This window comes from Gallinula chloropus, assembly GCF_964237585.1.
Source record: "Gallinula chloropus genome assembly, chromosome: 5".
Classification (NCBI taxonomy): Eukaryota; Metazoa; Chordata; class Aves; order Gruiformes; family Rallidae; genus Gallinula; species Gallinula chloropus.
The window spans coordinates 42,261,595-42,277,385 of record NC_140090.1 but is presented as its reverse complement, the minus strand read 5'-3'; the positions used below and the strand labels follow the sequence as shown (position 1 = coordinate 42,277,385).

Sequence of the window (15,791 nt, the reverse complement as noted above, 5' to 3'; positions counted from 1 at the left end):
ATAGAAGCCGGCAGAGAACCCTGCAGCTGAAAAGCACTTTAGTTAGCCCCAGTGTCCTAACTCACAGAAAATAATTTGAAGAGTTAAGAAGAATGGCAGAAGTTGCCACCATGGTATTAAATATTATTAATGACTGACACGTTCAAAGCTTGGAGTAGTAACTGTTAAAGACAGTAAGGGGCACTTGGCTTCCAAGTTGGATTTGTAAAAGAAGGACCTAAGGGTAGATGTGGCAAAAAGCAGAGATACTTCTGTGGTAAGCAGGGTATCTGAGCAGACTTTGCATGAGAGAGAGACGAGAGAGGTGGAGTGTAGTCACATAAACAAAAAGGATAGTAGTTGCTTGTTATAAAAACTTATCATTTGTTTTATGGTTTGAATTTTTTGTCTCTTCAATATATTTATTTTCATAAATTCAAAATATTCTTCACAGGAAACATGGGACAGACTCACCATAAGTTTAAAAAGAAATGTGTCTTCAAATTAATAAATTTTGGTCTTATGTATATTAACAAATCTTTTGTGTTATACAGTAACTGCTATTACTAGGCAAATAGAGAGATAGATTTGAAGTAGTCTCTTCTTTATTCTGTTGATTCTTCTCTTTGCTCCCATTCTCAGTCTGTTTTTCAGGACTGTCCTATCTGAGTTTAGTTTCTGAACACACACTACTGCTGTCATCTGTATTTGTGTGTTTTCTTGTTTCCATTAGACTCTGTGACTTGAGTGACCTGGAATATCTTGACGAGGAGTTTCACCAGAGTTTGCAATGGATGAAAGACAACGATATACATGATATCCTAGATCTCACGTTTACTGTAAATGAAGAAGTATTTGGGCAGGTGTGCAAGATTCTTAATTTAATTTCCTTTGTGTATTCAACTCCTAGGTACGCATTTATTTGTACACAGAGGAATGATTGTTATTTCATTCTGATTTGTTTTTATAAAATTCCAGTTCATGAAAACAATGTTGAAATCTAAGGGGGAATTACTATTTGTAAACAGTCAAACTTGTCTTTCTGGTTAAGGAGATTTTCTGGAGACTATGTGAAACATCAAAATTTTGGATTGCTCTGCTGGGGATAGTTTACCTGAATTTAATTGCAGATTTGGCATTCAAATGTATTTCAACACCTTTTTTAGGATACTATTTAGAGGACTTCACAGCTTTATTTGCTGTAAAAATTGTTTCTTTGGGTCAGCTTTTATTCTTAATACTAAATATGAAGATTATACAGACTAAATGGAGTTTTGAATATGATTGTATCCAAAAAAAGATTTCTTGTATGTTCTGTTATTTCACATATTCCAGTTTGCTAAACTGAGTCTTGGCTAGTGCTTTTGAGGAATTACTTAATTTTTTATAATTCTTTCTTTGTCTTTATAATACTGTGTTGTCACTTTATCCTTTTTTTTCCCTAAGATCACAGAACGGGAATTAAAGCCAGGAGGTGCCAACATCCCCGTCACTGAAAAGAACAAGAAAGAATATATAGAAAGAATGGTGAAATGGAGAATTGAGAGAGGAGTCGTACAACAAACAGAAAGTCTAGTCCGTGGTTTTTATGAGGTAAAAAACCTCTAAAGCAAAATTCACTTGTTTCCTTTATCCTCCAAAAATATTTTTCTCTTCTTAAACATTTCCCACAAGCAGATATGTGTGTGCGTGTGTATTTATATATATATATATAAAAAATTAGAAGCGTCCTTACAAGTACTGGGACGATAAATAATTGTTAGTCAGTGACTTAACACGTACGAAATTGACTTATGGTTGTGTATCTTTAAAATGGAAAATACCACTGATTTCTATTTGTATGATTAGCAGTGGATGTTTACTAAAGTAATCATTTTTTTCATGTGCATTGCCCTCAGTGGCAGACTAAATGTAATTGAAGGTTATTTCTCTCTTCACATGTTTTAACGTGGACTATTAAATTGAACATATTGAACTTAATTTGTCCTAAAATAATTAAGTAGTATTTGCAAAGAAAATTCTCCCCCAATCCCCGTGAGACTCAAATGAAACTGAATGGGACTGCAGCATAAGAAAAAGAAATCCCTTTATTTGCCTTTAGAAAGAAAAAAATGACTTAATTCTTTCTGTTCGTGACAGAAACATTATCAGATAAATGTCTTTGTAGCAGACAAGCCTGTCACTAGGAAGCAAAAATTAATAAATGAGGAAATGGTGGTATGTATTTTACTTCTTTTACAGGTGGTTGATGCGAGGCTCGTGTCTGTGTTTGATGCCAGAGAGCTGGAACTGGTTATAGCTGGAACAGCAGAAATTGACTTGAGTGACTGGAGAAATAATACGGAGTATAGAGGAGGTAACCGTAATTTTGAGTTGTTCACTGACTGTGCTGGGGGGGCCTGGAATTACTCATTTTCTAAGACACTAAAGAACCTTTCCATCGGATACACCGTTAGTATCTTCTAAACTGTGCAGTTAAGTTTGTGTTAGAAGGCAGTTTCTCCATTTCAGTTTGCTTCATTGCTTTCCCATGCAGCTCTCCCCTTGTTGTTTTTGTCTGCACAGCCTTTACAGAGCAGCCTTCTCCACAGAAAGTACTGTGCTCACCTGCACACTAGTAGAGTACCACCCAGATGCTGGAGAAGGAAATGGTAACCATTCTTAGTAGGATCTGCCTCCTTCTCACTCTCAAAGATGGCAGTGACTGCAGGCTGGCAGTTGAGATAACTTGAGACCAACGGGAGGTTTGAGAACTACTTTGAGAGACGTGGTTGCTTCAGATAAACAACAAATGTAGCACTGGAATATTTCCCAGAGTTGGCATTCCTGTTAGGGATTGATTAACAGAAAAAAAGCTGACAAAAGAAGCTTCGCTCCTTTCTGTCATAGTAAATGAATTCTCTGCTTTTAACATTTTTAAGCATTTCAGGAGTATTCCTCTCCATGTCCTGTCTTTTGCTGCAATTGGATAAGAAATGTGGCCATGTTGTGACTAGAGTCAGACTAGGAAAAACTTATTAACTGGTCTCTCAACTATTTTTGTAGCACCAAATGATAAAAAGGCTCTTCCTCCTTTAACAGGTTATCATGACAATCACATTGTAATTCGGTGGTTCTGGGCTGCTGTAGAAAGATTCAACAATGAACAAAGACTAAGACTTTTACAGGTAAGAAATCAGCTGAGCTGTACAGAAATATTGTTGGGCATCATTACAATTAGATGCTAACCTAGTCCCATCCAGGCTTAATGACATCCAAAAAAAGATGGTGATGCTGGCTATTGCGAACAACCTGACAGTCCTCATAGACTAACTGTACTGATTTTAAGTGACTGAAGCTCACAGCTATTTTTATTAATTTCTAAGTTTAAAAAAAATCAGCTGTAAACAATCCTTTGCTGTTGTTCAATTAAAAGTACATTTAGACTAGTAAAGCTAGAAAACTGTGTAATTGGTTACACAGAAAGTTTAATATTTATAGTGCTTAGGAAGGTGAAAGCTTAGATGGAAATTAAAGTGCCTCAAATTACAAAATTATGATGAAAACCTGAAAATCAGGCTAATTCCATTTTCGCTAAGTGAGCCTGCAAAATACGGTCATCCTGGTGATGAAGGACAAAAAGATCTCAACAGAGGAGTATTTATACATGTGGATTTACTGTTGACCTAGATTCATTTAAATTCAGGTTATGTCCATCATATCTGTGAAGAAACAGACAAATCTCCACCCCAAACCTTCCCATATGCTTGATATATCAAAAAATCCAGTGTTTTTATCAATTCAGAAATTGCATCATCATTGCTACCTAGATGAGTATCACTGAACGTTTTCTTTTTTTTAACTGTTTAAGTACTTAAGAGACATCTGTAAAAATCATTGCAGGACATCTCACTTGATGTGGAACTGGAGAAATCTGCTCATACGTTCCTATCACATCTGTCAGTCAAAAGTTTTTATCATAATGCAGTTCATTAAAAATTAAGTGGCCTCTGATCTGTCAAAAAACATTTGATCTGTCCACAACAGGTTCTAACTAAATCTTCTCAATTCAGCAAATGTCAGTGGCCATTCTACCTGACATTCAGAATTTAGTCCTTTCTTATAGTATTTAATAACAGTTTATGAAGATACTGGAACCCAGATAGCCAAAGAGGCTTAACATGAAGCGAGTATCATACGTGATCTTTTTTCTCTTAGTTTTTCTTAATAGAGAATAAAAACAGTAGGAAAAAAACCCACTTAGGCCTAAGGCTAAGTGACTTGATTGTCAATAGTGTTTGGTTTATAGTATTTATGTAGCATTAATTACTTTTTCAAAGAGAAACCTGACAAGGAAATTGTTGGCTCTTCTAGAGCCCTATGAGGAAATGGTCTGTTTTCCCCTATCCTCTATTTAAAGCAGCATTTGTTACTTGTGCCTCACCAATGTCTTTATTTAGCAAAGGAAGCATTTGGACTTCCATTGGATATGCTGATCTAACTGAATTTCTAACCTGCACCATCTGTATATCCAGTATCAGTGATGTTGTTTTGTGCTGGCAGTTTGTTACAGGCACATCCAGCATACCTTATGAAGGGTTTGCCTCTCTGCGGGGGAGCAATGGCCCCAGAAGGTTCTGTGTAGAGAAGTGGGGGAAGATCACTGCTCTTCCAAGGTACGAATGTGTGTGTATTAATGCTAGTGGTACTTGAGAATATCAGTTACCAGGGGAGTAGATGAGCTGTCAGAGAACCTTAAGTTTTAACTGAATAGCAAATACCTGTGTCTTACATCAGAATTTACTCCTGCCTTGTCCCAGTGACTCATGTGTCTCTTTTTTCTGTAAACTCTTTTTTTTTTTTCTTTTAAGGTGGACGTGGCAGCATAACTGTAGCTGACACACCTATTGTAATGCTTTTTTCACAGGAAATTATATTCAAATAACTACTTCTGAATTTGCAGAATAAAACTACTTCCGGTAGAGCAACATGGAGAAATGTGGTGAGAATCTGCTACCACAGGTCTTCAGAAAGTCTAGGGGAAACACAACTCCTCACACGTAGGAGAATGTATGATTCCCTTGCTTAGGAAACGTTGAATTTTTGTCTCTATGAATAGTTTTTAACCTATAAGCATGATGAGACTTCAAATAATTTAGCAAGACGTTTCATTAAAATAAACAACTGCATAAACCAAACATGCACAGCTGCCATGGGCTGGCAATTCCTGGCATTCAGAAATGGAACCTCTCGTAAAAAAATTAATGATCTTCCACATTTACAAGTAAGTGAGCTAAGCCCTAAGCAGAGACAGGTATTTGCATTGTTGTATTATCTAGTTCCTGGGTGCAGTGTAGCTTCAGCCTGTGTCTCACCAGCTTCAAAGAACTATTGTGCAAACACCAGGTAGTACTAGCATTGAAGGTAAGACATTGGTAACAACGACCCTGAGTAGTAAACTTTCAAGAAGTTTCCAAACAAGCCATGTCTGTGTAAACACATTGCTGGGACATAGTCTGCTGAGAATGCTGCCCTAGGACTCTGTGACTCTTACTGATTCTCAGATAACTAAAGCATTTGTGTTAGGGCACCGCCACTCATAGCAGTGTTATAATTTGCAGATTGCCCTTTTGATTTCAGTGGGAGCAGTTGTGAAATTCGATAATGCTTGATGGGAGGGTGGCAAAACGTAGGATTCAACATGTCCATAGATTTTGTTTCTTCTTCTGTTTCTAAAAACACTACTGTGCTGCTGAAAACACATTAAAATACCCAACCCCGTCTCTTCTTCCTGGTTTTAAGATACAGAAGGCAACTATATTGTTACTTAGGTATGTGACTGGTCAAAGCAGCTGTGAATACAAACACAAAGGTATTCACTACATGTTTACCTAGTTCCCACTGTTCTGACTGCAGTGTAATCAGGTCTGCTGCAGTGAAATGGTGAGATTTCAGTGAGATGCATAGAATCTCTTTTACAGTAATAAGTCAGTAGCACATAAAAGGCCCTGAAAATATTCATGATTGCAGATTTAGCTTGACTACTGCTACCCCTGATGCCACTTCTACTCCTGTCGCACTGTATTATAGATGACACTAAATCGGGGAGGGACTATTACTATTTCAATTCACTTACTGCTCATTGCAGTAATTTTTATATATATCTATATCTATGTGTGTGCATGCGATGATTCACATGCTAATGCTATTTATATCCAACTACTGGATTTTAACCCTAAGTCACTATTTTGCTACTGTAATCAAAATGAAGGTGAGATTAATTGGAAATCTAGACTTTGGGAACCAAGGTTATTATACATGTTGTAAAATGTGAGTCCAAGAAGATGGAACAGTTAGTGCCCATGTGGTTTGAAATCTTGCAATGAGAAGAATACTGTCCAGAGGAAAAAGAAGACCAAAAACTTTCTTCTCAAAGGTATACAAAGTTGCTTGCAGAGTGAGGAAGGCATTCATTCCCTCAGAAGACAAAGATCTTAAGTTTTTGTCTTTTTAATGACTTGTTTTTCCAAAGTAGGTGATTGCATTTTCAAAATTGTCCTCAAAATTAAGATAAAACTCAGTTCTCTTAATAAATGTAAACAACATATCGACTTAGTATTAAACCAGTTTGTAACGAATCCCTTGCTAATTATATACTATGTCCTTTATAATTTGTGGTTTTACGGCCTACACAGCATGACCCATAGCTCTAATGAGTGGCTGTCAGCCCCATGCAGCAGAAGCATGTGGTTAGACTGTTAATTGCCTAAGACTCTGCAATACTTGGCGCTGAACTCAAGGGATCACTGAGTTCCCAGTGCCCATTTCCTACTGCATCTGGACCAGTCTCTTTCTCCAAAAGGGAAATTACTTTTTTCTTTTTTTTCTATTTTAAATCTGTATCACAGATAGTACTTTGTAAGGCTTTTGGAAAGGCAAACAAGGAGTACAAAGAAAGCTTTTCTCTGGGAGCCTTAGCAGGATGGAGCGGGTAGAGAAATTCTACCAGGCTCCTGGAATACAGGGTGGGGAAATGCCCTCTGTGCTATACAGCATGTACTAGCAGTATACTTCTCAATGTACTGTATTTGGGAGGGATGTCAAATTCAATGCTCTTTGAAGTGATTGCATATTTGATGTTTGGGCTGCGTTAATAACAACAGTGTGATGTTCTAAGTATACATTTCTTCAGTTTGATATTTTTACGACACTATAAAGCTCGTATCCGAGTGTTTCACCTTTAATAAGGGTTTGTAATGGACTCTCATTTTAACAAACAAGATTAACCTACTTCATTTCATCTGCTCTCCCTGTACTTGGGAGCTGAGAGCCACTTCAAACCACTACTAATAAATTTGCTCCCACGGTAGGCAGCACTTTCTGGCTTAGCAAAAGCTCCGTACGGGTCTGTTGCAGACACTTGGATTTCTGGGAGTGGTCAGCTTAAATGAGGAGTCGCAACTGCTGCAAGGAGGAAGCTTGTTCAGTCCTTATATTTACATTATACCTTCAAAAGTTCCAGCTTTTCTTTGCATTGTTTCTTCCTTAAGAACCAGCCCATCACATTAGTAGTTGTCTGTTTCACTAGAGTAGGATCGTCCCCTATACTGCTTTAGAAAGTATTATCCTTAGCCTGTTCTGAGGTCAGATGAGGATATCTGTTGCTGTACTAAGGGGGAGAAACCTGAAGAGATTTCAAGAGTCAGTTCCAACTGTAGCAAAAATCTGAGGTAATGGATTTTGCAACCTGAGAAGCAAACCACGTGGCTGTCCCCTTAAAGCAGGATGGTATACTAGAGGTATACTCAGAGTTCTGTGAAACTACGAGAAGTATTATTCTAAAGATCATTGGCTTGCAGGGCCATATACATACAAAGTGGGTATCAGCACAAGCAGTAACTTACCAAGAACACGATCCATATGTCGAGGAGGAGCATCTCATTTGTCTGTCCTTTACTACTGTGGGGTGGGTTTTTTTGTATTACTGGTATTTGTTAGTATGTCATTACATCTAACCTTACGTATACTTGATGTCCCAAAATACCTTGTTTATGATTACATAAACAATACTGAAATATCAGTACAGGAAAAAAAAATCCTTCTCAGGAGATTGATTTAAAGCCAAGGGTTCGGAACAGATCATTTGAATTGTACCATAGTTATACTTCTCTTCTCATGCACATTTAATGGATAAAATTAATCCCATGCCTTTTGGTCTGTCATTGTGTTTCTAGAGCCCTTCGTAAATGCTTCTGACTGGCTTATTTTCAGTACAAAAAAAAAAGTAGATTAAAGCTCACTACCTGTTCAATTGGAAAACATCACTTGACAGAACGAAGTCTTCTGAAAGAGTGCTATCTGCTCATCTCTCTGCAGGCACATAACGGTCTGTGTGTTCTCTTTTGAACTTTCTAAATAATGTACTACTTCATCTCTTTTTTTTTTTTCCCCCCTCAGGGCTCACACTTGTTTCAATCGTCTGGACCTTCCCCCTTATCCATCATTCTCTATGTTATATGAAAAACTGTTGACAGCAGTTGAAGAGACAAGTACTTTTGGACTTGAGTGATACACAAACCACAGTGCCCAGCTCATTGGACTTTTGTGGTTCTGTCTTCTCAAGGAATGAATGAACGTTTGTATTGGATTTCCTAGAGGAAAATTGTTTCACTGTGCAATTCAAGTAATGAGGTTCCATGAGAAAGCGTATGAAGCAATTAAAAAGCGTTGTGGTAGAGGCAGAATTCTCTACAGTGAAACTAGAGTGTGCCTGATGTGTGCAGGGAAAACCAATTCATGTTTTTTCAGGATGGCCAAACTTCTTAAGTTTATATTCTGAGCAAACAAGAAACGTGATCCCCTGTTGTGATCAACCTAGCTGCTGCAAAACTGACATGTACCCAAAACCTGGAATTCATCGGAATTGTTAAATAGAAAATTCCAGTCAAAATATGAAGTCATTCAGCCCCTTACCTACCCAGCAAATTACCAACAAATCATGCAATAGATTATTTTTAATTTTGTTAATTCCTGAACTTTATGCCATGTGTTGTGACAGCATATCCAGTATTTGCTTTACCTAAGATACGAGTGCCTGCATGGTGTGCACCGTAGAGCTCGAGTTCCAGGGCAGAAGTGAGTTGGAAGGAAAGTCAGCAACAAAGGATGTAACAAGAATGGTTCGTGGAAATGTGTTTGCCAGTGGTGTGTACAACAAAAGATGAGCTGTTACAATGAACTTGCTAAGACTGATTTTATGCTTTATACTGCATGGAAACTTTTAAGAAGAAACTAGCAATTTATCACAACATATTGAGATAAAAAACCCTACCACAGTGACTTCTGTTTATTTTTATAGGTTCATTATATTCTGTTTCTTAGAGTGTAAATGGGAAATGAGCAAACTAAAATTCTCTTTCTGTTTTTGTCACTTTCCATGCTTGAACAGACATTCTGCTAGTGTTTATTCTTTAAGCACTCTCAAGGGGAAAAAAAGCCTTTTATTTTTATAACAGTAAAAAACCTCCCAAAAATATTTTGCACTGAATGTACCAAAGTTGACGGGACATTACAATCTGACTGATAGCAAACAGCATCACTATCAAGTACCTGTAAAAACGCTTAGGAACCAGGCTTTCTTCACGATGCCATGTCTCTATATATCAGGACTGTGCACATAAGTAATAATTTTATAATACTATATGTGATATTGTAATATGCATTTATTTTAAATGCATCAAAGTCATTTTTCATGCATTGGATAACTTAATGCAGTGGAGTTTAATACGGATATTTCATATACTCCCCACAACTTTTTATTTGTACAGCACCATAAAACAGTTGCTCATTTGGAAACCTCTTGATTAACCTGCTGTAAGGTGAGCAACTGGTCATAATGAACATGGTCCTATCAGTGAACCACCTACAAGATGTAAACTGTTGATAGTGTCTAAGCTTGCATTTTCACTGATATATAGTTTTCTTATCAAATGTTATTTGAAAACAAGTTTTTATGGCGTATCAAGCACTGCATGGACACCAGTTTCTTTATGCTTAATTTTGCTGAAGTACACAAGGCTTGCTCACATCTATTTTTGGTACTTTCCACCAGATGGTCTTGTGGAAGGCTTGCGCAGCTGCACACCATTTCTTGTCCAGCTGTTGTTACACAGTGAATCCACCACATTTTCAAATTCCATGAAGTTGCACTTAGATACTGGATGGCAAGAACACCAATCTAGCTTCGCACTAGCCCTCTTGAAGCACAGCAAGCCTTGTTCTGGGAGAACAGTAGTTTTTGAAGTAACCTTCTCGCTTTGAAGACTCTTGAAAGGGCATCTCAGGGAGGTATCCTGCTTGATCTTGTGGGAGGGTTTTTCCCAGTGGAGGTGAATGTCTACAGAGATGTCACCAGCGAAGACTGCCACTCCACCCTCCAACTCAGAAGGCAGGTGCAGCTGTGATGGTGGCAGCAAAGACTGAGAAAGCCCTTCAGGCTTGCTGAGAAAATGTTACCTGTGCAAAGGAAAACCCACTTGCAAAATCAAAGTGAAAGCGTTATTTCAGGAATAACTGAGCTTCTGCATGACATCTGGGACTTGCTTAAGTAACAGATTTTCTTAGGCTACTTCTAGCTGATGTGAAGTAGCGAAGAAAAATCCAAACGTATCACCCTGTTTTTACACATGTATTTATCAGTCTTTGCTAAGATTGCATGTCACAGATCCTAATGCCCATCTTTTTTTCAGAGCAGTAGGAAGACTAACTTTTCATCGGGTCACTTCAGCTTGGCTCATGTTTCATATGATCCTAGTCACTGAGTAGCTAAATCTCTGGCGCTTGAAGCAGAATGCAACTTTTGATTGGTTGAGAGACTGCAGAATTTTGATTTTACAATACTGTGTTATCTGTGGTCTAAAAAGGAGATTTCCCAGGTGGAAACTGTATCTACAAATTTTGAACCAGAAACTCTTTGGAATGAGAACTTTAAATATTTGGCACAAAGTAAGTTTATACTAGTTTGCCTTTTAAGTTATGCTTTTGTACAAAACAAATCCAATAAATGCATCTTGTCAATTTTTATTTAAATATATTTACTGCACACATTTGTTCTGTATTTATGCATGTAAAAATAATTGAAATCAGTCCTGATGAATATGGTATTCAGTAAAGATGTGACAGGGTCACCAGTGGTGCAGCTGTTAGCTAAAGATAAGTTAAAACCCCAGAATCCTTGTAGCATTAAGACCAAGTAAGACAGAAGAGAAGCTGCTTCTTCTTCCTTTGCTGCCAGTATTACTTGGGAGACTCTAGAAAAATGTTATTTGAAAGTGGTGAGGAGTTGGTGACTGAGATGTGGCTACTGATGGTGTCTTGAGCACTTGACTGGCTCTTTGTGATTATATGTGATGCTGCTGCTTAGGAGATTAGCAGGGAGGGAGCGAAGAGAAGGAAGCCTGAGCTTTCTCAGATATCCACACCTCCTGGCTATGGCATAGAACACTGTCCCTTCAGCGTGGGAAGCCATTACCATTGAACACATCCCAAGTGAAAAATGACTTTTGTGTCTGGCAGGTGACTGCAGCTGGTGACCATGGTGCTTTTGCTTATGACCTGCTGTGGCAAGCAGAAGGACTGAGAAGCCTTTCTGAAAGCTCTGTATCCCCTCAGAGCTCTTCCAGACAGTGCTAAGGAGCTTTGCATTCAGGGAGAAAAAAGAGCCAGTAATTCTGACGTTGGCAAAAGGTTCCCTTCAGCTACAGTGTGATGACAGCTTGCGCTAACTTAATGTGCAGCATCTCCCTCAGTGTGGTCAGGGACGTGCCCATAGGAGCTAAAGGGAGATGCCCATGTTTCCTGCAGAGCCATGTGTTGCTGGCCAACGGGCAGCACGTTGGTGCCCTGGCAGCATGGCATGTGCCAGTGGCCACCATCCCTGGCACCTCAGGGCCAGGGCCACCTTGTGCTAGACCCCAGCAACCCGGCCAAGCAGAGATGTGCTTTGCTTACCTGGTGCTGCCAGTAGTCAATTTAACCGTAACACTCCGAAGTACACTGCAGAGGTGCATAACAAGCCATTACCTGCTCAACACTGGCAAGCCAGTAGCAGTGGTTTTGCCCACAGAAGATGGCCATCTGTTACCTCTGTCACACCATAGCAGCAGCTTGCAGGGTAACACAGGAAAGTCTTCTTTCAGTACAAAATTAAATCTAATCTAACAGGCAATTCTGCTGACTGGAAGCAAACCTTTTCCTCTATCCCCTGCCTGCTATTTTTCCTTTGTTTTCCTCAAATGTTTGCCTTTCTTGCTTTTAAATGTAATCTTCAAAGTCCTTATTTCAAACCTACCATAAAAAAGGTGTTAACATAACTTAGAGTATTTAGGGTGAAATCCATCTGCGTGCACAGGCCTGCTGGGCACCATGTACACTCCATGCTGAAGCAGTTAACCTGGGGTTGTGTATGGTAGATATATGTAATCCTCAGGGAAACCGAAAGTCGAGGCAGCAGTGTGCTGGCAGGACAACAGACAAAGTCTCTGGCATGAGCTAAAGAGGCAGAGCAGCAGACTGGTAATTTGCTCAGTTGAAAATTACAGGAAAGGGAGGAGGTTTATGTGTTCTTGTGTATCCTTATGTATTTTTATTCCTTTAAAAAGTTAAAAAAAAAAGAAAAGAAAAAGCTTCCTTCCAAAGCGTTTGTAATGGTATCAGCTGATGCTAAATGTAATCTCAGCACTATGAATTGCAGATGTTTGCTGACTGTTCAGTGGATGCTGCAGAGGTTTATGGAGAACAAGCACGCTGTTTGAACAGCCTGTATCAATCCATTTCCCATGATGTACAGCAAGTCTTTTCAGCAAGTGAAAATTATTTGTATTAAATTATACCAGTAGCTGTGTTTTTCTTGCTGTTGATTTTATGTGGCGGGGCAATTTATTCCTGTTATTGCTAACAGGATTTGGGCAGGAAGTTTGGTCTCCAGTTGTTAGGATGAGAGGCTTAATGCTAACCTCACAGTGTTAACATGGAACCACCACTGCTGTTTACCCTTCTCATCTTTTCCTCCTCGGGTGAGCAAATCGAACTCCAAGCAAAAGTTCAGAATTGTTACTTCAACCAGTGTTTTGGCTCAATTAGGCTGTACAGAACAGAAGTGCGGCAATGTTAAGAGTTGACTAGCTTTCCAACTGCAAGTAAAACATCCTGGACAATTTTATTAGCACAACTACAGTGACTGGACTAGTTAACTTTTTGCCTAAGTATTTTACAATAAAAAGAAGGGTTTATGGGTTGAACTTAAAATTGTTTGTTTACTGAAAAAAATAAGTATACCTTAGGTAAAGAGGAACTTCACTGTAAAGCCAGAAAGGCTAACAGGCTTTATGCAGCCCTTTTCTGGTTAGCAGTATGCAAAGCTATGTAAAGCTGACCCTAGGAACACACAATTTTCACAGGGTGTGTTGGTTTATGTTTTACATATTTTTCAAACAGGGAACGAGTTTCACAGTGCTTCCGTTCTGTTTCAGACTGGCCAGTTTCAGCACTAGACAACAGCTATTTAATATGTTCTTTGCTATAAGAAGTTTTTTTATTCAAACATTTACAGTATTTTCAAAATGTTTTTACTGGAAAGAAAGCTATTGTTCAGATTGAAACTTCATTTAGTGCTCTACTTCATGGACTTTGCTCAGAGCCGTGTTACACCATAGGCATTTTAAGGTAAACTCATGATTAATGAGAGTTCTACTGGATGTCAGTGACGTTACAATGACCTCCTGTCTGCTGCTCAGAAAGGCTCCTCCTGACTGTAGGTAAGAGGATGACAGGAAAGGACTGCTCTGCAGTGGTTACAGTCAGTGACTTGCATTTTGAGCGTGTTTCCTTTATGTACCAAATGAAGTTGGATCACATTGCAGATCAATAATGATAAAAATTTAACTACAGATGTATTCTGACAACTCTCAAAGTTCAGGGGACTGCAAAAGTGAGCTGAACTGTGCTTCTTTCAGGCCTTCCTCCCTTTAGGAACGTCTGAATAATGAAAAATGTATTTTGATTTTCAGTTGTTTCTTTTTTCTGACCTTTCAGAAACTTCTCAGTCCCTACTAGAAGAAACCTTGTCTATATAGAGGGCTTTGGCTGAGCACTCAGGAGGTATATTGTTCCACTAACTTAACATAATTTTGTGTTGACATCAATGTAATATGCTTTTAAGTGTGTAGACCTACAAAACTGCACAGTACTCTGGTCTCCCTTATTCTGGGCTGCCTTCCCAAGGCTGGCCATCCCCTCCCTTTTAATTGCACATAATCCTACAGTCACCAGGAGACAATTTCTGGCCACCTGTGCTGACTGTAGCTATAGTATCCAAGTGAGTTTGTTTATTAATTAATTAAACTAGTCTCTTTTGCAACAAGAGCGGCTCCCTTCAGTGCAGAGAGCTGACAGGATCATGGTTACTCTAACATCCAGAGCATGAACAGTTTAAGAAAAATAGTCGTAATGTTTTTTTGGAAAACAGTTGATCAGGTATCCAAGGGTAAAACCTCCTTTCATTCTGTTTTTTTGCAAAATGAGGAATGAGGTAGGGGATTTCTCTTGCAATGTTTTCTGTCTGACAGAGTTTCTCAGAGCCTGTGGGCTGCTTCAGGCTGCTGGCTGGCAGGGTGAGGAGCTCTTGCAGTGAGGCAGGTGAGTGCTGAGGCAGGTGAGTGCTGATCCAGGAATCACAGCAGCAGGTGATTTATTACCTTGGTGAGGACTGTGCTTTCCACGGGTGGACGCAGCCCTTGAACTCCATTCTTTCCAAAAGCATGTTCATTTCTGCATTGCCTGCTAATTGCAATACAAACAGCTGCTGACCTACTCCTGTGAATATGTGGCATCTCACATTTTAACTGAGATTTTTATAGTTAGAAATACTCGTCGAGCTGTGTAAGTCAGGTCAATAAAAGATTTGGCTGAAACATCATATCTGATTGCTGTGCTGACTGCAGTCAGATGTTGAAGCTGAGTAATTTTAAAATAGATTACTGTATGAATAAGCAAATCAAACTCTGAATTCTCATAAATAATCCTGAAGAAGGAATGTAGTTGTAGGTGCTGTAATGATAACATACATCAGTTCCATGGAGCAGATAAGAGCATGCAAAATGCAACTGTGGAATAGTGCTAGAGCAAAAACAAGGGTGAAGGAGCAGGGAGAGGAAAAGGCCTATGCTTTGTGAGCAGTGAGTGGGGCACTGAGCTGTGCTGAGCACTGGGCATACAAGTGGGGATACTTGTGGCTTGAAAATTAGGCTATGATAACATACCCGGGGAAAATGACTATTCATCCTGAAATTCATGAGCATTACTGCAACTGCAAGACATATTTTACCTAATTATTAGGTTTTGAAATTCTGAAGTACACAATCAGAGAACTTAATCCCAAATCGTTTTTTCTTACATTATTTGGTTTTAAGTTTGGGGTTTTTTCATGTGGATCACTCTTGAGGAAATGAAGGCTACTTAATAAAGGTCGTGTCTGGAAATCCTCTTTAATTGTTTGTACAAAGAATTCTTTGGTTTATTACTAGCTGCATTTGGCATAAGAAATAAGAGTTTACCTTCTGAAAAGAAGGTAAACCTTTGCTATTGAAGGTGGCTTTCATTTTATATGTGATGGGCCAAATCCCTAACATTTAGATGTAGACTTTTTTTTACCATGGTTGGGGTTTTTGTTATGATTGTGTATGAACCATAATTTCCACAAAGAGAGGGATTGATATGGTTTTTATAAAGCTTATTCAAGGTAATTACAATATTCTCAATGATCTAGTTACCTTTGG

At 38.7% G+C, this 15,791-nt stretch overlaps 1 protein-coding gene across 1 annotated transcript in view; it reads left to right on the top strand.

Moving 5' to 3' along the window:
- HECW2 (HECT, C2 and WW domain containing E3 ubiquitin protein ligase 2) overlaps nt 1–8,527 on the top strand; it is a gene marked incomplete at both ends in the record, with an annotated part of 108,072 nt that extends 99,545 nt beyond the window's left edge. The window contains 6 exons of the mRNA XM_084264981.1: nt 713–842; nt 1,426–1,572; nt 2,221–2,335; nt 3,061–3,146; nt 4,522–4,634; nt 8,416–8,527. Coding sequence (XP_084121107.1) covers nt 713–842; nt 1,426–1,572; nt 2,221–2,335; nt 3,061–3,146; nt 4,522–4,634; nt 8,416–8,527 — 703 coding nt within the window. The remainder of the gene's footprint in view (nt 1–712; nt 843–1,425; nt 1,573–2,220; nt 2,336–3,060; nt 3,147–4,521; nt 4,635–8,415) is intronic.
- Between the last annotated feature and the right edge of the window lie 7,264 nt (nt 8,528–15,791).